This window comes from Trichoderma camerunense (assembly GCF_050948025.1).
Source record: "Trichoderma camerunense strain CBS 138272 chromosome Unknown V8C40scaffold_1, whole genome shotgun sequence".
Taxonomy (NCBI): Eukaryota; Fungi; Ascomycota; class Sordariomycetes; order Hypocreales; family Hypocreaceae; genus Trichoderma; species Trichoderma camerunense.
The window spans coordinates 2,510,758-2,532,071 of NW_028145369.1; the positions used below are offsets into that span (position 1 = coordinate 2,510,758).

At 51.1% G+C, this 21,314-nt stretch overlaps 5 protein-coding genes across 5 annotated transcripts; 2 read left to right on the forward strand and 3 right to left on the reverse strand.

Moving 5' to 3' along the window:
• Positions 1 to 442: 442 nt before the first annotated feature.
• On the reverse strand, positions 443 to 2,994 carry V8C40DRAFT_15195 (FAD binding domain-containing protein). The gene is made up of 4 exons (XM_083211318.1): positions 2,724 to 2,994; positions 2,512 to 2,580; positions 2,169 to 2,406; positions 443 to 2,093 (listed from the first exon to the last, which is right to left on the reverse strand). The coding sequence occupies exons 1-4, from the start codon at positions 2,755 to 2,757 to the stop codon at positions 575 to 577; spliced, it is 1,860 nt and encodes a 619-aa protein (XP_083079424.1). The 5' UTR covers positions 2,758 to 2,994; the 3' UTR covers positions 443 to 574.
• Positions 2,995 to 5,884: 2,890 nt separating this feature from the next.
• On the forward strand, positions 5,885 to 7,127 carry V8C40DRAFT_230757 (uncharacterized protein). Its single transcript, XM_083212783.1, has 2 exons — positions 5,885 to 6,584; positions 6,654 to 7,127. The coding sequence occupies exons 1-2, from the start codon at positions 5,976 to 5,978 to the stop codon at positions 6,684 to 6,686; spliced, it is 642 nt and encodes a 213-aa protein (XP_083079425.1). The 5' UTR covers positions 5,885 to 5,975; the 3' UTR covers positions 6,687 to 7,127.
• Positions 7,128 to 7,386: 259 nt separating this feature from the next.
• Positions 7,387 to 9,945, reverse strand: V8C40DRAFT_15209 (MEF2 family transcription factor). The gene is made up of 3 exons (XM_083211321.1): positions 9,684 to 9,945; positions 9,453 to 9,609; positions 7,387 to 9,345 (listed from the first exon to the last, which is right to left on the reverse strand). Exons 1-3 carry the CDS (start codon positions 9,737 to 9,739, stop codon positions 7,726 to 7,728), a joined length of 1,833 nt encoding a protein of 610 aa, XP_083079426.1. The 5' UTR covers positions 9,740 to 9,945; the 3' UTR covers positions 7,387 to 7,725.
• Positions 9,946 to 14,288: 4,343 nt separating this feature from the next.
• Positions 14,289 to 18,250, reverse strand: V8C40DRAFT_272198 (histone acetyltransferase; the record flags this gene model as incomplete). The annotated part of the gene is made up of 2 exons (XM_083220324.1): positions 14,289 to 14,896; positions 14,977 to 18,250. 2 exons carry the CDS (start codon positions 18,248 to 18,250, stop codon positions 14,289 to 14,291), a joined length of 3,882 nt encoding a protein of 1,293 aa, XP_083079427.1.
• A 2,102-nt stretch (positions 18,251 to 20,352) lies between these two features.
• V8C40DRAFT_230764 (uncharacterized protein) lies at positions 20,353 to 21,314 on the forward strand. Its single transcript, XM_083212784.1, has one exon. The coding sequence runs from the start codon at positions 20,411 to 20,413 to the stop codon at positions 20,669 to 20,671; it is 261 nt and encodes an 86-aa protein (XP_083079428.1). The 5' UTR covers positions 20,353 to 20,410; the 3' UTR covers positions 20,672 to 21,314.

Below are 21,314 nucleotides of genomic sequence, written 5' to 3' on the forward strand. Positions count from 1 at the left end.
GCTCACAACACCATGACACCTAGAATTCACCTTTGCGTATCCATCAATATCTCCTAAAAGGCCCTATATTTGCAATGCTTCTGAAGGCTCAACCTGCGCTTTACCTGAAGAGACACTCATCCAAATGACCAACACCACGATGCAATCATCAGTCCATCCAAGAAAGAGAGGCCACTCCGAGTTTCAGTATCTATATTGTATGCAACATACTCATCATGCAAAGGTAGCCACTACAGTAAGAACCTCGTCATGCCTACAAGAAACAAATCAATCACATCAGAAACGCCAGTTGATTGATCAAAACAATTGATTTATATGCAAATATAGCTATCCGTACACTACATAAAAACCACATATCAAACAACCAAGCCCGGTGCGCCTGTAAAAAGCCAGTCTAGCGGCCCGTCGTGGTGAGCAAAACACAGTAGAGGCTTGCCCCCTTGACAATCATCATAATAGTATACGCATCTCTCGTTTCGTAGATGCCAATCATTGACCCCCCTCTTTCTCTCCCAATTTTTCAGCTCAGAGAGCCCATGTGTTCGTACATGCCATTACACTTATATCTCCCTTCTTAGATCTCTAGAGTGACCTTCTGTCCCTTGACGCGGCCAATGACCTGGCTAGGGGCATACTTGGGAATGACCTCGTCGTCGTGCAGCATCTCAAACTCCTCAGTGGCGTCACGGCCCATGAAGTTGAGAATGGCGTTGACGCCACCGGGGTGCTCCTCGAGCCAGTTGGTCAGGTCCAGGACGACACCCTTGACGACAACCCAGAGATCGTCCTTCGTGTTGTGCTTGGCAATCTCCTCCATGGTGTACTCCTTCTCGGGGATGGAGAAGGCCTTGGGCTTGCTGGAAGCCTCCTTGGCACCGGCAGAAGAAGCGGCGGGCTTCTCGGCGACCTGAGCGGGAGCGGAGCCGGTAGCGGCGCCGTTGGCCCACTCGACGGTCAGCTTGCCGGGAGCAGAGGGGTCGAGGTGCAGAGAGATCTGGCCGAGACGCTGAGCAGCGCCGGCGGTGCCCTGGAGGGCGTGCTGGAAGAGGTAGCTGCTGGCGCTGTCACCGGCAACACGGCCGTAGACGACGCAGCCAAGCAGTGAGGAGCCTCCAAGACGGTTGGCACCGTGGACACCACCAGCCAGCTCACCACAGGCGAAGAGACCCTCGAAAGGCTGCTTCTCCTGGTTGAGGACCTGGGCCTTGTCGTTGATCTCGACACCACCCATGGTGAAGTGGAGGACGGGCTCCATGAGAGCGACGTGGAAGTCGTCGTTGATGTCGACGGGCAGGTTGTGGAAGAACTTCTTGCCCCAGGGGTCCTTCTGCTTGCCGTCGGCAATAGCGTTGTAGGTCTGGAATGTCTTCTGGAGGTGCTCAGGAGTGCAGCCAATCTCCTTGGCGAGCTGCTGACCAGTGATCTTCTTCATGAGGCCACGGCCAGAGTAGTGGCGAGTGTGGAAGTCCAGGACGTTGGAGGCCTTGGAGTTGAGAACGAGGCGGATGGGGAACTTGCCCTTGTCCTTCTCCTTCCACATCATGCCGGAGACGTAATCACGGTGGCCGAGCTCGTCGCAGAATCGGTCACCATCGCCGTTGAGAAGGAGACCACCCTCACCACGCAGGGCCTCAGCGGCCAAGAACTTCCACTTGTTACCGGGGTCCTTGGGGTCGACGAGACCAGTGGGGTGGACCTGGACCTTGTCCATGTCGATGCCGTTACCACCGATAGCCATGATCATCTTCTGACCGTCACCAGTGGCGTGGGTGCCGTTGGTGGTAGCAAGGCCCATGAGCTCGGGGCGGTGCTTCTGGAGCAGAGAACCATCGCCAAAGTCGGCGGCGTAACCACCGGTGGCGAGGATGACGGGGCCATCCACGCTGGCGGTCTCGCCGTTCACCTCATAGGTGACACCAGTGACCTTGTTGCCCTCCTTGTTCAGGCTGGTAACGCGGGCCTTCTTGATGATCTCAACGCGGTGGGGCTCGGCCTCGGCAAGCTCCTCGATGCGCTGCATCAGAGCGTAGGTGATGGCCATACCGGGGAATTTGGCATCGTGGCCTCGGTGGGTTCGGGGCTGGGAGTGACCACTGGAAACCAAATTGTCAGCCGAATTGGTCCGCAAAGTCAAAGTGATCAAAACAAGCCATGAGAGCAAAACTTACCCAAGTCGGGAGACGAGCGTCAAGTCGAGGTTGAACACATCCTGCAGCCACTCAACAGCAGCAGCGGACTTGTAGGTGAGAACCTTGATGAGGTCCGGGCGAGCCTGGTCACGAGCAGACTTGAGGGTATCGTCGTAGAACTGCTTGACGCTGTCGCGGATGTTGTGGTCGACCTGGGTGCGGGTCAAGGCACCGTTGATACCGGAGGTAGCCTTGGTAGAGTTACCACCGAAGAAACCTGGAGCAGAAAAGTCAGCATTTCATATAGCTTTTGCTGGAGCCTCTCGCGATTTCTGCGATGCGAGGACTGGCCCAGGATTGCGCTATTCAGAATGGTACTCACCCTGCTTGTCGAGAACCACGACGTTGCCACCGGCAAGGTAGATGGTGTGGGCAGCGGACAGACCAGAAACTGCAATGGCGAAAGTCAGCAAACTGATGGTCAAACCCGAATCTCTTCCCGCTGTCGCGCATCTGCCCGACTCGTCCGCGAGGACGAAAAGGAGCAGCGGCACAAAGAACAGGCGGGAGACGACACAGTCTGGGGCTACTTACGGCCGCCACCAACGACAATTACTCTGGGAGCCATAATTGTGACGTGTGGAAGATTTGAGGGGGTGGATGAGGGCAGAAAGAAAGACGGCGCGCGGAGAAAGAGAAAAGGGGGGTATATAGATGGATGGAGAGAAAGGGAAGGGAATGGAGAATGAAAAGAGGAAGAAAAGAAGAGAATCAGGACCAGATCGCGGTTCGTCTTTGGAGTTTAAGAATAAGGGAATGGATGGGCATGAGCTCCACGCCGAGGGCGGTAGTGAGCCGAGGCAACCTTGGGGTGGGTAAGCCGCCCGAGCAGGTACCCCGTAATCTGGGCGCGTACCTGTACTTGTGCAGCGTGGCCGCGGCGAGGTTTGTTGCTGGTGGTAGTGGGGGTTGTAGGCGGTCGACAGCCCACTCTGCCCACTGAAGTCTGTGACCGGGGGAGGCGTCGAGTAGCTGTACATTGACTACATTCCCCGGGTCTTGTGTTCATCCGCAAGCAGCAGCTACAGAAGACGGCCCCTCTGTCAATACTTTGATGTCTGGTACTCGTACCATTTGGCCAGAAGCAAACTTGGAGCCAGACATTTCTATCTCGGCCCGGACTGCCCAATTTTGCAACTGGATCCCTACAATAAGCTGTCTTTTCGACGGTATCGGTACTCCGTTGTGCCATTAGTGCTTCATCACCCCACTAAACTACCCCAAGCGCACTGCCAAATCAGAGCCTAGGCTTTTGTAAACCTCCACTGGGGCACGTTCATTCGGCCAGCATATACCCGAAGATCCGGCTGCCATTGGAGAAGGAAGAAACACATGTTGGAAGAGAGAAAACCGCAAGAAAGCGTTCTCCAAATGAATTCATGTTAAAATAATAGTAGAGAGTATTTGTCTAGAGAGCCTCATGGCTTTCTACCGGCAATGGATCGTCTTGTGTGGCATATTTGACGTGATGAGCGACTGCCGAGGTTATCGTCGCCCCAAAACCGCTTTGACGAGGTGCAATCTGTTCCAGCACGCTGCTAGCATGCACTAACCAAGACGCGCTTCAACAAAACTCACCATCGTAATTCATCCATAATTCATCCGTACCAACGCCCGTCTCCTTGTCCGATTCTTTGGCAAGACTAAATGATGGCCAATCCAACATGCGATTCCACCAATTGATGATACATGACAGCGTTCCCACGGCGCCAAACTACTAGCACAAGCCACCACAACCAAACCTTGCACCCACATGCTTTTCACATGTCAAGGTCGCAGAACATCAGCCAGCTGACCGTGACACCGAAACTGACATCACCGCGCTCATGTGTCATTTTCCCTCCTGTGCACACGAGTAAGCCTAGTACTCATACATCAAGTGAACAAGCAGAAACAATGCGTACGAGTACCCCAAACCCCACACATAATAACTCCCAAATCCGGGGGGCCACACGGCGCAAGTCAGATGACGGCTTTTCTCTTTGCCGGCATCTGCATCGGTGAGCTGATTCCCCAGCCACGCTACTGGGTAGCCCCAGGTTCTCCGATTCTGGAGTTGCATTCTATGCAGAACCCCTTTGCTCTTTTTCTAGTCCATATTTTGCCCTTCAAAAACGACTTTCACATGAAAATCAATGCTCTCAAACATTCCCCCGTGACACCACGGCCTGGGCATTTAGTATTCCCTGGAATCCCTGCTTGATAGTACCTTGAATTATCGAAATGAGGGGATACGCTTCTGGTACTAGGAACCAACTACTATACCGATTCTTTAATCCGGCATTGAACCAACCGGGTTGCATTTTAAATCAAGGATGAGTGCAATAGTGGACGAGATGATATGGAATTACGGAGTAAATTCAGGTAAATTGTCCGTTGAGAGAAGGAGTGAACAATCGTCTTGCATCACGTGACCCCAAACACGCGCGAGAGATCCGTGCGGTTGATGCGGTGCTCAAGTGGAAGAACGCATTGGATATGATCGACTCGCCTTGTCTTATCCTTTCTTCCTTTTCTCTTCTGTGCAGTATTAGACCAATTGTCTTGTTTGAGTTCTGGTCAGCGTCTCTCTCTCAAATTCTTATTGTCCAAGCTTGGAGAGTTCACTAACCCTTTGAGTCAATGTTGAGCCAACCTGCGGCAAAGATGTCCTGTCTGTATGAGTACAATTGCGTAGAATTCCCTTTACGACTATATGTCTGTGCAGACCACACGATAGACAAATCTGCGTGTCACAGACTAAAGGCAAACTGCCATAGCCGTAGCAAGGAAATCGGCTATAGAAGGAAAATTGACTAAGATCGCATCCCTCTGGGGCTGTGGGTTGGAGGCATGTGGGGCACGGATGCTGCCGAGAGTTTTGAAGGTCCGAATAGAAGATAAATTCGAAGCTGGCGGAGAGTTTCTGGAATGAATTGTCGGGCAAGGCAATGCTTTAGTTTGCACGTTCTGGGTTGTGGAACTAGAGTCAACCGGGAACTATTACACCAACCGCCATAAACAAACGTCAGAGTAAGTGACTATAAACCAATTCTATCAACAATTAGACAATACCGAGACTCAGTCAAGAGGCCATCCAAGAATGTGGTGGCCTTTTGAAGTCCCTTCCCATCCAAAGCAAGACTGCCCATGTCAAAATACTGCTGGTCATAATCTGATAAGCTAGCAGAGCCATTGTATGGTACTCTTATGAACAAACATGACTTGGATCCCTATTATTTATTGTATTTAAAAACAATGGAGAATCTACCGCATCTAACCGCATTTTCCGCACTCTCCCGCATCTACTATATCTACTATATCCAGCTTTCATGTAATGCCCCCTTCGTACAACTTGCACGAAAGTACCTATACATAGGTAAGTGAAGACGCCGAATACGGAGCACAGCGTCTTAGTATCCTCCTGCAATTGCCATCTTACGACGGATTTATTTCCATTTCATCCCCCATTGCTCTCGTCGTGTGCGAAATATCCACCGGCTCTAGCATTTAGCCTTCGGATATTATTTTTTCCACCTCTTGCGCTTCTACTTTTCGTTCCCTTCGAAACTGTCTTCAAGAAAACTCCAAGTCATGTGACTTTTCCATACTCTCCCCTTTTCAGCATTCTGCCGCCGTCGATTGCCCGATTCGTCCAGACCACTCCAGTGACGTCGTCCAGCTTGTCTCGCCTGATATCTTGCTATCCAACTTCTCACCAATCCCGTCATCCATATAGTCAATATACAAGAATCTACCTTCCAGCCCAACTCGCGCCTAACTCCTCCCTACCACTCGAACAGAACCATGCGGTTCTCCAACTTCCTTCAACTTAGTCTCCTCACCAGCACAACCGCAGCCACGGCGTCCGACCAAGCAGCCCAGGAGCCCATCCACCACCGGCTCCCCCAACGTCCTCCCCCGGGCCATCTCCCCGTCATGATGCCCGCCCCCGCCGACGGCCAAGTCCAGCCCGCCGTGCTGCTCATCGACATCCTCGGCACCCAGCGCTCCCTCACGACCTTCTTCTCCTTCTCGCGCATGCACGAGGACACCAGCGAGCCCCTCGGCGACGCAAACACAAACACCACCGTCCTCGCGCCCAACAACATCGTCATCGAGGATCTCCCGCGCAAGCCCTGGGAGAACCCCAGCGACTATGACGCCCTAGGATCGCAAGCCTACGACGGGTCGGGCGGCAAGGACCGCGCGGACGAGAACCTGCGCAAGTTCGTCCAGGCGCATTTGGTCATCGGGACGAGTCCGTGGGAAGAGGGCGCAAAGGTCAAGACGGCCGCCGGAACAACCATCTGGTGGGAGGCCAAGAAGGACGACAGCGGCGACGAGAAGAGAGTCATCATGCCGGATGGCGTAGAGGTAGATCGAGTCGCCAGCCGGGTCGCCAATGGCGAGGTGGTAAGTTCGCTCCTTTTGTGGGAACTCTGGAGGAAAGCTCCGTATGCTGATTGAAGATGCTTGATGTAGTGGATTTTGAAAGGCGTTTTGAATTACGCGTGATGTTTTGATGATGACTTTTTGTTTCGTTGACTTGTTTCTTTGGCTAATGACTTGATCATACACGAGTTTTATTCCCCTTATGTTTTATTATTATATTTGTTCGAACTACTATAAGTCCAACGGTGATGGGCTGAGCAGCATATGGATCGACGTTTCTTATACCTCGCTTCCCTTCTTTTTTATGCAGAAGAGTAGCACAACGTCGACATCTTTGGATAATACAGAATGGCTTACCGGCAGTTAATATGCCAGCATGATAAATCATACAAATACTGTCCCATGGCATGAGAATATATGCTGCAGTGACATGTAATAAGATGTCAACGGGATCATGTACATAGCCAACTCCCATCATCATCATCACATGCCACAAGTGGAATGAGTAGAGGCCACTTCTTCAATAGACAACCCCAATATATTCAACATTGCAGAATCAAACAATATCCACTAGTATCCACCAATGCCTCATTCTCCCATCTCTTGTTCCGCAACATTTTCTAAACCAAAACGCCCGGAAATAAAAACCCTCCATGAGGCTTCCCCCCCCCTCTCTCAATCACTTGTCCTTGTCAAATCTGACGAGTGATATTCTGACCCGTTTTACCCATCTCCACAAAAGAAGGCGGATGAACCCATTCGATATGCCACAAAAGAAAGAAAAGAAGGAAAGAAAAAAGAAAAAAGGTAAGCGTCAAGCGGTATCATAACAAAATGCCTCGTTTCAGCACCGTCCGATAAATCAATAGACACTCCCCGTATAAGAAAAGAAATGATGAATAACCCCGTCTTCGCGAGGGATGAAACGAAAGGAATATGGAACTTTCCACCATGATCCAGCTCATGCGGCTCTGTAATAAATCCAGCCAAATGATTAGAAGAACATGACTCATCCATCAAAGAGGCTAATAAATACACTTGAAATAAGAAGAAGAAGAATTTGATGATGAGGAGAAAATGAAGCAAAAGTTGACACATGACAAAGGGGGTATCTGGAAGAAAATGATGAGCATCGCAATCGATCAACAGTATGTGATACAGCCTATCGTTCCACTTTTAGGCGCTTGGGATCGCTAGCCGTTTCGTGGTTCTCATCATGTCCAGTCGCGTCGAGATCTGGACTCTTTCGCTTTGCCAAGCCTGATCCGCCTCCTGTGCCGGTGCCAGCGTTCCCGCTGCTGGTACTCAACAAATGGCTATCGTCCCGGAGGAAGCTGGGCCCAGTGCCCACCACAGGTGTGGCAAAGTTGAGAGGGCTGGGTAGGGTGTTGTTATCACTGCCTCTGAAATTCCACTCTGGATAGAAACTGCTGGGGCTTGGCAGCAGCTCATTGTTTAGGAACCGAGAGGGAAGGGCCGAAACGGGCGTGTCGCCATTGACGTTCTGTTGAGGTACCGGCCGAGCAAAAGGATTGGGAGGTCCCGTGGCCCCTGCGGACAAGAGTGCTTGTCCCCCAGACCCAGACGGAGAAGGAGGAGGGAGGACCACGCTGCTGCGATGCGGCGCGTGAGATGCAGCATCCGTCGCGTTCCGAGGCGAGTTTGAGTCTCCTGTTGCACTACCAGCTTCAGATCCGCCATCAGGGATTTGCACTGTCAGGCGAGGTGGCTTTGGCCTTGTGCCTCCTACAGCCGTGTTGATCTTCAGACTGGTTGTAGGTGTATCGGGAAGGGAGGACACCGACGTATTACGCAAGCTGGATCGTTGTTGCAGATGTGGCGAAGCTGTTTCTCCATTTCGAATGGTAGCCCCGGTATCTGCCGACTGGGGCCGATTCGGGTTCGCTGGAGCCGAGATCCCAGCCTCATTCTTCATGGGCTGAGGCTCAGAGGCAAAGGAGGCTAAATGTTGGGATAAGATGGATCTGTTTTCCTCGATTGGTGTAAAGATGCTGTGGGATTTGCGCTGAGACATCTTCTTGATAGCTGTATCTGTGTTGATGAGTGGTGCCTTGGGCCTCTCTGAGGACTCTGTCCTTGGCTCGACTGGTGGAGGAGGCTGCGGGTCCAGGTGACGACGTGCCGGCTGTGGTGAAGTAGAATGAGGCATGGAGTGCGGAGGTAGCAGTTGGTGAGGCGGCTGAGGAGACGGCTGCTCTGTTCGTGGACCTACTGCCATCGGCTGGGGCGGCGGATGAGCACTAAATGTGGGAGGTGCAGATGGCCTTCGTTCTTCCATATACGGCGGCTGCTGTTGTGGAGGTTGGAAAGGATAAGGGCCAGGTTGAGGCGGCATAAGGCTGGACTGGTTGCTAGCAGAGGGATTGTAGATGGGTGGTGTGGGCATATAAGTGATGCCCGGGTGAGGTCCGTGAGGTCCAACGGGTTGGGACATCATGCCAGGGCCCATGCGGCGCATGTCTCCTCTCGAACCGGGCCGTGATGGCACGGCGGGTTGTGGTGTGTGGCTTCGCTGAAGATGAGCAGGATGACCTTGGAAAGGCACACCGTTGGGAATGGGAGGCGACACCGACGCTGTCTGATGGCGAATATGGGGGAAAGGTGGAGGGCCCTGGCCCTGGAAATGAGGCGGCATCATGTGCGAGCTGTCCATCCCTTCGGAGCCTCGAGGAGGTGTTCCATCTCCATCCTCATCGTCATCATCGTCATTCTGACCTCCATTGAAGTCGGAAGGCCCCTTGTGTTCGTTGGGACCACCGTGCTATGCCATGACATTAGCTAATCGCGTCCAGCCAGGGAGAGGAAGAAGTAAAAGGTGTGGTGGAAATGAGTGCAATGCGACCGAAGCAACGACCTGGTGGAACCTACATATTGGTATCTGGTGATGAGATGCTGCATATCGGCTGAAGAGTATTCGTATAGCTTCTTATTGTTGCCGAAGATGAAGACGGCAACATCGACGGAGCACAAGACGGAGAGCTCGTGTGCCTTCTTGAATAAACCGCCCTTTCGCTTGAGAAAGGTCCTAGATAGATACTGGAGTTAGTCTAAATGCCGAGATGGCGATGAGCTCAAGGGAATGGTCTGGCAGCAACATACACCGAACGGTTGCGGTCATCCTTTATGGCCTTGATCTCGATCTTTCTTCGACCCATTTTGAATTATTGCTTGTAGCGCAGAGGTATCGCGCTGCGAGTAGGGCGAGGTGTAACGGCGCGCGAGGCCAGCGAGTTCGAGGCTTCGGTTCGCCCAGTAGTAGACCGCGTGCGTGTGTATATCTCTGTCGGGCCTCGATTTGAAGCTCAAAAAGGCTGGGCGCTCTTCGGGGGGACGTCCGAGATTAGAGGCGAAGTCGCAATCGCAGTCGCAGTCGAAAACGGGCCCGTGAAGCGGGAGCGAAGATTTGTGCAATGTCTAAAAAAGCACGCGCCGCAGGGAAGTGTTTGTCCGGACCCACAAAGAGAAGAGACAAGAGGACGGAAGGGAGGTAAGACGGGGTCTATCAGGAGAACAGGCCAGGCGACGAACAATAGATTGATCTGCGTCTGTTTGGCTTGTTTTTGCCTTATGCGCGGGCGCGCAAGGAGGACAAGGACAAGGGCGAGGAAGAAGAGGAGGAGGAGCAGGAGGAAGAAGGGCGATGGATGCGTCGAGGCGGACGTCAGAGCCAAGGGCAAAGCAAAGGCAGGAGACGGCACCTATGTACGAGTTGTAGTACTGGACAGCTACCAGGTCGCGGGAGAGGCTCGCAAGGATGATGCCGTCAGGTCAGAGGGCTCAAGGATGAATGAATCTGGTGTGTGTCGAAGTAATGGAGGTCGTTTTCACTGGGAGCGGAGCCAGAGCCAGAGCCGTGCTGTCGCTGTCGCTGTCGCGATGCGATGCGATGCAATGCATGCAGCGGCAGTCTGTTCGCTTGGGTTCGGGTTCGGGGCAAAGATGGTGCAGTTGATCGATGCTGGGGGTCGGTTTAAACGTGTTGCAGCACCATGGGGCTGAATCTGGCGTTGGAGGCTTCTAATAATAGCCAGATCGTGTTCAGTCTGAAAGGCTGGTGGGAACATGGAAAAGATGGATAGGGACTGGGACAAGAGGTTCTGCCGTCGCTAGAGCCAAAGCAGCAAGGGTGGAGGCGGAGGCTGCGGTGCCCTACAAAAGCACAAACTGCTGCCGCTACGAGCCCTATGACTGGCTGCGGCGCCAAGCACAAGGGCTTAGCACTAACGGCTACAGGGGACTGATGCACCAGAACAGGTTGACATACAGCACGGCTCGCGCTAATTTGTAGGTGAGGGTGCAAGGATATCCATGGGTCAAGTCCACCTAACCATTCCATGAACAGCCCGTGCAGTTGTAGGCCCTTTGTTGGCGTTGTTTCCCCCCTGTGCATTTGTTTGTTTTTGTTTCGATAGACAACATGAAGTCATAAAGAAACGGGGTTTCTGTATTGCCTTGTCTCTTTAGATACTATCCATACTCAACCAATCACGTCATGCCCTGGACTCAGCAGGCAGGGCTCATGAACCAGTTTGCCTCAACCCACCAGCGACGTCAAGCTCCCATCACCGCCCCCTCCAAGGGTCTCTTTATCTTGCAGCCTCTACGGGGCCACCGCTTTATGGAATTGACTTGATTTGAGTTCTTTTTTTTTTTTTTTAACCCTCGGCCTTTGTAGCCGAGTCAGTGGATAGCATTTGGCGCATTAAGCCATCACAGGCTTGGTCTTTGTAAACTCGCCCCACGGTTGACGCAAAATTAGTCAGGAGCTCTACAGCCAGACTCTAGTCCATTAGTCAGTATTCGGCATTACTTACCCCATACACGAGCTCACGTCTGGTACTGATTTCAATCAATGAGCTAGCACTACAAGCTTCCATGATGGATGAATTCTCTCGAAATCTCACAAGCTTCCATCTGGGTGAGATTCTGCCTTGAATCCAACTCCGCGTATATGCTGTGATGCATCGCGGCTACGGCCATTCCGCGCCCTGTTTAGCCGCCACCCACCACACACAAAGCGGCTACAGGGCACTCTCCAATCGTCAAAGTCCGCCCAAAGAGGGTCCATCTGTTGGCTCGACCGATTGCAATGATCCAATATCAAATGCTGCCTGGGTCTGTGCCCGTTTGTCTCTCCAGCCAAGCCCTGATCATTGCAGACACCGTTGAACCCACTTCCCAATCCCCACGAGGACTGACGGCAAGACTAGCCGACCTGCAGGCGATATCGCTTCATCACCAACTGCAAGCTACCAGCCGAGCTGCCAAGAGTCAACAAAGATGCCTCTTCTCTTCTCCCCCCCCTAGCTCGTCGGCAAGGCTACAAGGGCACAAAACGAAACAGCGTGCTGATGGCACCGCACTGCTTAGATACACCGAGTCGTCCGGAAGCATCGATACCCGAGCCCACGCTGACCTCATCCTCGTCACCGTCGCCTTTGTGACCAATGCTAGCACGCCTCCCACACGCGCTTCTCGCCGGAGCCTCGTGGATCTTTTGGGGCCACGCGCTTAGACGGCCACTACTCTAGTCGTACTGGTAAGCTTGTTACCGTCACATGCCGAGACGTCTCAATCGTCGCCCGTATCTGGTGCCTCGCTTTTCCACCCAGTCGGATAAGCCTCCATGTTAGTCCTACTACTACGCCTATTACAGCTTGTGCATGAGTATGTGCCGGCGAAATAGAGGCTCTAGTACACCGTCAACTATAATCATACATATCCGAATGCCGCACAATTACCAAATCATACCTTTGACACGGCCCTGGATCATGTCATCTCATGTTGTGTCCTTGCCGGTCCTATCATCAGTCACAAATAAGCGCCCAGGCGCTACCCCTACGCGTACTTCCTACATGTCCACCTTCTCGGAACCAACACCATGTATTGCACGGGTACTCAACAGAAAGCCGTGCTGTTTCCAACTATTCGGAAATAGAACACTGCAGCAGTTGAAACTTTACAGACGCAATGAAACCCCCACGCTTCCCCCTCTTCCTTCTCCTTCGGATCGAACAAGGAACAAAACTAAAATAGAGTAGCAAGCAAGCAGTCAAGAAGCGTAATGCTGCAGACATTGCATGTGGCCAGGCTACAACAGGTAAAGAACCAGGGCTTTCCTTTGACTCAGCCTCCTTCTCAGCTCATCTTTTATTGTCTCTGCCGTCATTGGCCCCGGTAGACTCTGCATAGACGTTACATCTACTGCATTCATCTTCCAGCCTCTTCTCTTTTACTTCTTTGTTTTGTTGTATCTTGTTTCTTCCAATTTATCCCCAACCCCTACCTTCTACCTCTCCGCTTTGCGTCCATTGTTTCCAATCCCCAACACGGATACCCTCCGAATTACCCAAATCATCAGCCCACTTTCCTTTCCGTCACCTCAACCAATTCTCTCTTTTTCACTTCTGACTCCGCCGCCTTTCCGCTCAGCCTCTCCGCTGCCACTCCAGCCTGCCGATTGGACCCCACTTTTTTCTCGAGCTTATGCAAGGTTTTGTCCTCGTGTTTCTAAAAATACTTCGCGGACCCCTGATTGGCCCTTTTTTCTTCCATCCCTTGTTCTCATTGTCCCAGCGCTATGATGCCGCCTTTTTTTTGCTTGCCCATCAACACCATCACCGTTATCACGCATTCATACAACATCCACGGCCTTGTTCCGTTCCCCAAGGAGTCTTTTCGCACTCGCTTAGACAGATAAGGAAAGCACTGGTGGCTTCTGCAGCCGTGCCAACTTATCACATCTCATTCATCTAAATGCCACCTTTGTGTGTTCGAACCGGACCTTTGTTTTCCAAATACTTGCCCCAGCTGCACAGAGACCCAATCATGCACATCCACAGCAGCCTAATTCCTCACGCTGCCAGGCTCATGCAGGCCATAGTCTGACATGCCTCACCCCCAGGTACGGGCTACGTAGCCTATAATTTGTAAGGGAAGACCAAAACGTCTTCATGACTTGTCACCAGGAGCTTCGTGCACACACCATTTGAGATCTTTGTCACCATCACCGTTACCATGAACAATTTCTCTTTGTACAGGTAGATATTACTTAGCTCCTAAAATGCCGAGCTTATGTTTTGAAACAAACTCTTTGTTTGATGCAAAAAAGACCTCCTGCTCCCTTTGAACGCCAATCAAGCCATATTTGGCTACCACTCTTGAAAAGAAAAAAGCCTCCTCCAACTCCGGGACCATCCTTTCTTCCCCCATTGGTGTATTTCATCATTTCCAATTTTCTCATTACCTGAATCGTCCAAGCCATCCCTACAAGAGGCCTTTCATTAGACAGCCGTAGTGAGTTCTGTCCTTTTGCCCCGTAGGATGCTTCAAGTAAGCCGCTCAGCTTATCTCTCCTCTCGTCCGTATCAGCCAATGCGCTATTCCTCTCCGCCGAATGTAGGAATAGACAAACAATCCGCCTAATATCGCAGTCTTCAGGGTGTGAATGGTATCAAAAGATTTAGATCGGTGATCCTGCGCCTCCCGCGGGGGCATTGTAGTTACCAAAGCCGCCGTGCTCCGAAGCGCCGTTGTCCGCCTTCATCGTGCCGTTAAGCAAAGGACATAGTCTTGGGTAGCGTAAAGTTAGCAAAAATAGAATCTTTTTGCGGGGAAAGCAATGAGAGTATAAAAACGGAAAAGGCAAGGTTGCACAGAAGAAAAGTGGGAGGATCACAGGTATCATCGCCTGGGGGATTGTGGCTAACGGGACCTGCCAGCTGCAGCCCTCCACCACGCCCGGTCAGGGAAGCCTTGCGCCTTCTCTCTCTCTTCCCTGTCTTGACGAGCTTTTTGTTGCAACTCTCGCTTGAGTGTTTGCAGCCGCTCATTTTCCTCGCGAAGCACTTGCTCTCTTTCCAGCTCTTCCTGCGTTTTGACTGGCTCCTCTTCCCTGCCCTTCTTGCCTTTTTTCTGCTTGGTCTGGCTTGCCCGTTCTTGTTTTTTAGCCTGAGCATCTGACTGATGCAGCTTTCGGGCTAGGAGAGTTGCTTTCCTTCTCCTCTTCCTCTTGGCGCTACTGGCACCATCTTCCGCCTCCTGGGCATGATGCCACCAATCAAACAACGCACGAGTGGGTGGTGAGATGGGGGGTGAAGGTGAACAAGTAGGAATTACCGTACTTTTTGTTAGTCTTGATGTGTCCGACCTGTCCACAATTGGCACACTTGCGGGTAGTTCCTGTAGGGATCTTATCGGCTCCAGGAGACCCGGCGTCGCCGGCGCTGGCTTTTTGATGTAGCTCTTTCTGCTGTTCTCGAGCTTGGCGTCGAGCCTTGTTTTTCTCCAGTCGCTCGAGTTCCTTTTTGATCCTGTGCAGCAATGTGAGCAAACTCGAATACTACTAAAAAAAAGCAAATCTTCAACTGTTGCAAAGGGTATGTCGGCTTACCTAAGGCCCGCAAGACGGTCATGATCGGCATTGCCCGTAGGCCTTGCGCTGTAGATACTGTAGAGAAATATACGTAAGCTGGCGCTCTAAACTCCAAGCCAATATCTGCCACTGAACCGGGAGATCCTGGTCCATAAGAAGAAGGCCGCCTCTTTACGAAAGACTTAGCAAGCCTCGACCACCGGTGAAGTGCCCGGACAGAGACGGGCAGCTTCGTCCAGGTGGCGGGCGGCTTTCTGGAAAGGGTTTGAAAGCGAACGATGTCTTTGACGTACTCTCTCATTTCCAAGTCGGCCTCAGTTCGCCGCTTGATGTATTGTGAAATGACTACTGGGTCATGAACAACCTCGATCCTCGTCTGCGTCGTGCCGTCTGGAAGCTCTACTTCTCTCGAGATGCGAATCGCTCGTTTCGGATGACGGCTGGATGATGTGAAGCCGCTGATCTGGCTGGTTCCTTCGTCGAATACGGCCGGCGTGGCTGCTGACTGAACGTTGAATCTATCGTCTTCGTCTTCTGTCGTCGCAATATCGTTGATATCGTGTTCTTGGGGGTCCGAGAGGGTGGATTTCTGCTTGTCCCAGATTTCGCGAATACCGTCTTCGTACATTGCCTGCTGCTTCTTGACGTTGTATGCGTGTCCGCCGTTAGCCCGTTTCTCACGCTCCATTGCATCCGCTGACGTGGCCAAGGGCCCCTGAACTGCTTCTATGTAGCCGCCCTTCATGGAAGTTCTTATGAAACTAAATCCAAGTCCGTGGCCTGTAGGGTCTCCTTCGCCGTGTAGCTGAAGCATGGCCTTCTGAGCACATGCATCAATGAACGCCTTTGTCGTTTTCCATGGAGCCATTTTATCAGCAAGTGTTTCTTCTTGCTTCTCAGCAACCTTCTTAGCCCCCTTGACAATTTTGCTGCCTTCGCCATCATCATCTTCGTCGTCGTCGGCATCTAGCCCTTGCGCATCATCGTCGATAGTAGCATTGCGAGGGTCGTAGCCGGCATCCTCAAGTTCCTTGATACCGAGCTGCATGGCATCAAGAAGGCACACCTCTTCAGGCTTGATCATGGCACGTATGGCATTTTCATCCGGGAGTATTTCTCCTGGCTTGAGGCGCCACATTCCCTTCTCCTTGCTATCTCTGTCGTACTGGAGGAATTCTTTCAATTTTTGTCGATTCTGAGTATCCGTAGAGTCCGCAATATGCTTAGTAATGTCGGACAACTGGCAGTTATCTGTTCGGCTGTGTCTAATCATTCTAAACGCCAGCATCTTCATTCGACTCTTTGATGCATTCGTCACGCGCCTACTATGAGGCCCTGGAACGTCCACGGATGGAAAGGTCTGGCCGACAACGTGCATATGATCAATCTTGTGTATGTACCACTTAGGGCCATTAATACCAGTAGTGCTGCGGATAATAAGAAAGTCTGTGTTCCGAGGAGTATGCTTGAACACAGGTGCTCTGTACATCTCGTTGTGAAGTGTTGGCACGACTTCACCAGGGTCGACAGTACCAAAAAGGGAGAATGGCGACCTATCCTCTGGAAGAAGGGTGCGATACTCGCCCAGCTCCAGCTTCGCAAGCTGATCCTCCTCATTGCTGTTTTCCTTCCGTCTGTAGTAATTGATAAGCCGGCTGCCCATTGCAAAGCTGTTCAATACCCGTGGCCTCGGCTCGCAGTATTCGAAAAGCACGGCGGCTGAGTTATCACACAAGCTCAAGTCCTTCGATTTAAGGAAGATTTCATGTGCCTTGCCTTTCATCTGCTTTCGCTTGTGATGCATGGGCTTCTCAAACTTAACGGTGTGTCCCACTGTTTTCTTATAGCGGAAACGAGGGCGATGATATTCATCCGTTGTTCCACCAAGCTTGACTTTGTAATATGGCCATGAAAGCTTGAGGGCGGGCATACCATGTTCCACCGAAATGTTTCCGAGAGTAGCTCTGACTTTACTCTGATGGTTTTCTTTCAAAAGCTCGTACGCCTCATCGTTGGAGAGATTGAAACGCTGCGAGATATCCCGGCCCATGTTTCCGTTTGCCATGCGCTTCATCTTGGCCTCTTGCCGCGGCCTCTTGTTGTGATTATATGACTCCGTCTCTAGCAGAAGATGTGGGTCGTTGACATCTAGATGGACGCGTTTTGCGCCTCGCCGGGTCGCATCTTCAAAGTTATCGAAAGAGGGAGCCGTATAGCGAGGAATTTCGGGTAGGCCGAGCTGAATTGCTTTGCGTTTCTTCGGGCGAGGTTGGGGATCATCAGCGATGTCCATCAGGAACTCCTTATCCCATTCGTCATCTTGCTCAATCTCGTCGATGTGGCGCTTTTGTAATGTTGCGGCTTGTTCTGCAGCCAGCTGTTGAGCCGCAAAGTTGCTTTCGACAGTGTCGATATGGACATTCCAATCTTCGCATGCCAACTCAATATCACGCAACGTGAAGCCCATGACAGTTTCTGCATCAGAGTCAAGATCAACATCAAACTGTGCAATATCTTCCTCCCGGCCATCACTTGCAAGATTGCAATGTACCAGACCGTTGACCGCTAATTCGTTTGGCTTCGCCTTCGTGGTTGAGCTTGCTGGCCCAGGAATCCGAAATTGCTTCTCATCATCAGGCGCTAGGTCAAGACTTAATTTGCTCGTCACTAGATACTTGGGTTTCTTAAGTGGCTTTTTCTCCTTCCAAGTCGCTTTCTTCGGTGGCAAAAGTTCGCTCCAGGTAAGAATATGACCTTTCTTGTATGCTGGCCATGTCGCCTTTAACAAGTCTCCGATCGATTCGGCAGGGGCAGGAATGCCGGGATCCTGGTTGTCGGCACCGTTGAGATGTGGATCTGGGTCAAAATTGATAGCCCCAAAGCTTATGCCTGCGTCCACCACTTGCGAATCATCAACTGCCTCGGCGTCGCGAACGTGAGGAGCGGGAGAAGTTGGGCCATCGACGAGATCGATGGGAGAGGAGGGGCCTTCTCCAAACAGGTCGTCTGCATCGTTGCTAGTGTTTCCGTCATCTGTCAAGGCAGGCACTTCCAGCGATGTAGCTGCGCTAGGTTCTTCTTCATCAGGTAGGTCATCGTCGCTGATATCTTCAAAGTCTTCTGCATCGTCTGCTTTGTTGGTTTGATCGAAAGGCGTATCGTCAAGCTTGAGACCACCGCCAGGGCCGTCCTGACTCTGTTCTAGGAGTCGCGCAATCTCACGGTCGTCAGCAGCATCCTGAGCCTTCCAATCTTTCTCGTCAAATGACGAGAACTCGACTTCCTCGGCCATGATCGTGACGCGCTACCTCCCCTCAAAGCGTCCTCCGAGGGGTCTGCAGGCTTCAGAGGGCCTAAATCATGCTTCTAATGGACCGAAAATAGGCGACTGTAGTACCGGTGCGATCGAAGGAGCGGTAAAGGGCGGGCGCTGAGCAGAGGTTTCTTTCTACGAACTCAAGGCGAGCTTCTGATGTGGTTGTTTGGAGAAAGCTGGGAGGTGGCGCTTGAGCGAAGCGGCAGAATCCGCTGAGTCATCAAGAAGTGGTACGTGCACACGTGTTTCAGCCTAAACTGCCGGTCGGCATGCGGAAGTGAACAAGCTGCAGCTAAATTTTAGTGCATGGAAGTGGCTGTAATTGACATTGAGCCAAAAGTGAGAGCAAACTGATAAAGACCACGGAACTACAATAAGAGCTGATTCTATTGCAGCCTGAGGCCCCAGTACAGTTTGGCCTCGAAAAACGATATGCTCTGACCGAGCAAGTCACCCCGCTTATCTCAGTTTCCTTGGGCATTGACCATTGCATCATGGCCTTCCGCATTTGAAAGATGCGCATCACCTTATAGCTGACATAATGGTCTCTGCAGCGAATATATTCCCATTCCCATTCTAACAATTTTTTTCAGTGTCTCTACATGTCTCTTGTAGTTATTAATATTTCGATTCTTCGCAATCATAACTACAAAAGTTGAACCAGCCAGTATAATGTCTAGGTTTAGGCGTAAAAACGACTGCCTCGCCACTGCAGCTCTTGGGTCCACGGTCTTTTGACTACCCTCCCATTCGAATATATCGTCTGTGTCTCTAATTGCTGTCTCGGTTTTAGATGAGACGCATTGATGTTAAGACCAAAAGAGAAGAAAAAGCTGTCACGCATAGTCAAACTAACTTGTTCAAATAGTGAGAGACCTCTCCACGCGTTCTTAGTCCATCTCGTCTTACGAGGACTCATGAGCGATGCCCTGAAATACATATCCTGAAGAGCTCCTTGCTTGAACCCAGAATAATGTACGAGCAAATACTAATAAAGAAATGAAGGCACTGTATGCTTGGAAATGGCACGCAATAAGTTGTATACGGTGCCCCTAAACTTCACACAGTATTCGATAGGCGTGCTGTCAAAGTCTGGTGAATTAGCGTCATTGAGATCAGGCGAACTATCGTATCTGATCGATTGGAAGTTGTGCAGCGCACTCTCCTGTTTGTCTTTTTGTTAACATTAAAGTAGAAGAGGCTGGCCTTGTTAGTTCACCTAGCAATTGACATCATCATATATAGAGAGAGTGGTTATCTAGCATCTTGTGTCACACATTTGGATCTACTTATCTCGTACCAGGGTGTGATGATACCAGGTATTAGAAGAGAACAGTGAATACTAGAGAAGAATAGTCATAGTAACAAATACTAGAGGAATATAGCGAGAGTATCAGATGCGCAAGAAACCGGGTATCCAAGTAAGTACCGTTAGTACCGGCAAATAAAATATTCTTCTTCGCATCCTGTTCCGACACTTGAACTTCACATAGTCACCGTGTGTTGGATAGCCAAATTGGGGGCGAGGATAAACAAATCAGGATAACGACAACAAGATGTTCTTCTGACGACTACCTTGTAAGCTGATGAGGTAAACTAGGCACATAGTAACAAGCAAAAGGTGTGAATACGATGCCAGAGGGACTCATACTCTTAGGTAGCAACACGTTGTCACAGATATGCATAATTGTGTGCCGGGTAGATGAGATGCCTGGCTACGATGAAGCCAAGGTGGTTGGCGTTTAATCAATTTTTAGAATCCTTCTCTACGACTTGGTTGAAAGAAATGCGTCATTCATGTGACTGCATTCAGATAACGATTGGCGGGCGATAAGTGATGTGGGAGAGTCCATGACATAAATTTAGATGTGTCATTTCGCTTGGAAACCTATCGATTTGATCTATTAAAGAAATGATTTAAGACAAAGACGATAAAGCGGCTATTTTGCTCCCTAGATACCTAGGTACTTTGTATCTCTCGATGAAACCCTGAGATGACGCAGTTGATTTCAAGATGTGGTGCTCCGTAGATGCGGGAGTAATTACGCCGAGACGTCCCCCCGACCACTAACTGGTCCAATCACTCGCCTAGATTTTAACCTTATTTCACTCTTGACTCCGCACTCGCCCGACTCCATGCAGGTGCATTTTAGCTGCACAATGACGGGTCGCAAAGTTGTAAGAGAGAGAAAAAGGAGAAGAAGAACAAAAGGAAGAAGGAAAAGAAGAACATTGGATTACTCCGCGTCAAAACAGGTATTCGTGCGGTCCTATCATCTACCCGCAGATACCGACAATGGGAAGCCACGCTCTCCTTTCGGAAGGCTGATCAGCGGCTATAGAATTCCAAGGTTCTGGCTCTTTGTTCCAGACGGTGAACCGGCCAGCGCCACTTGACCGCCTCTTACAACTTCAACCCGTTCCAATTCCATGTACTTACTCTATATGGATATCAAAAAGTATCAGAAGCAGAAGGCGGCAATGATCGCAGCACTGCCACTAAGCGTGGCTTCTTCTCACAGGTGCCTTGAAGCCAGGCTCCCATGGCGACGGAGTTTAGTGAGGAAAGCCCACCGTTGATAAATACGCTGTGGAGTGATGACCGAGGCCGACACTCCGTACCCTGATGTCTGAGAGGCATTGCGCTCTCCCTGCCGTGGTATATGTACGGCTTTACGTTCGAATAGTTGGCCATGGAAATCCGAATCCGCGGGTTTAGAAGCAGTCTTTTCAAGTTGCTTCGTGCCGTCAGTCGGTCAACCCGCAGCGCACAGCGCAACAAAGCAACAAAGCGGTCGCGCGCGGATCACGGAGGAACCATGACAAATTTGACGCTCTGATGACCTAGAGAGCATCCCACGTTTGGTGATGGCTGTGTGGCAGGGTAAAATAGCTAGCATGAGTAATGATTGAATGGCAAAATGGGTAGCGTATTCAGCGCATCCCGAGCGGATCCGCTCCAAACAGTTCAGCCCGTGTCAAATGAGGTCTGGTACTTTTCGCGGAGCGTATTGGGTAGGAGTTTGTCGCACGAACAGGC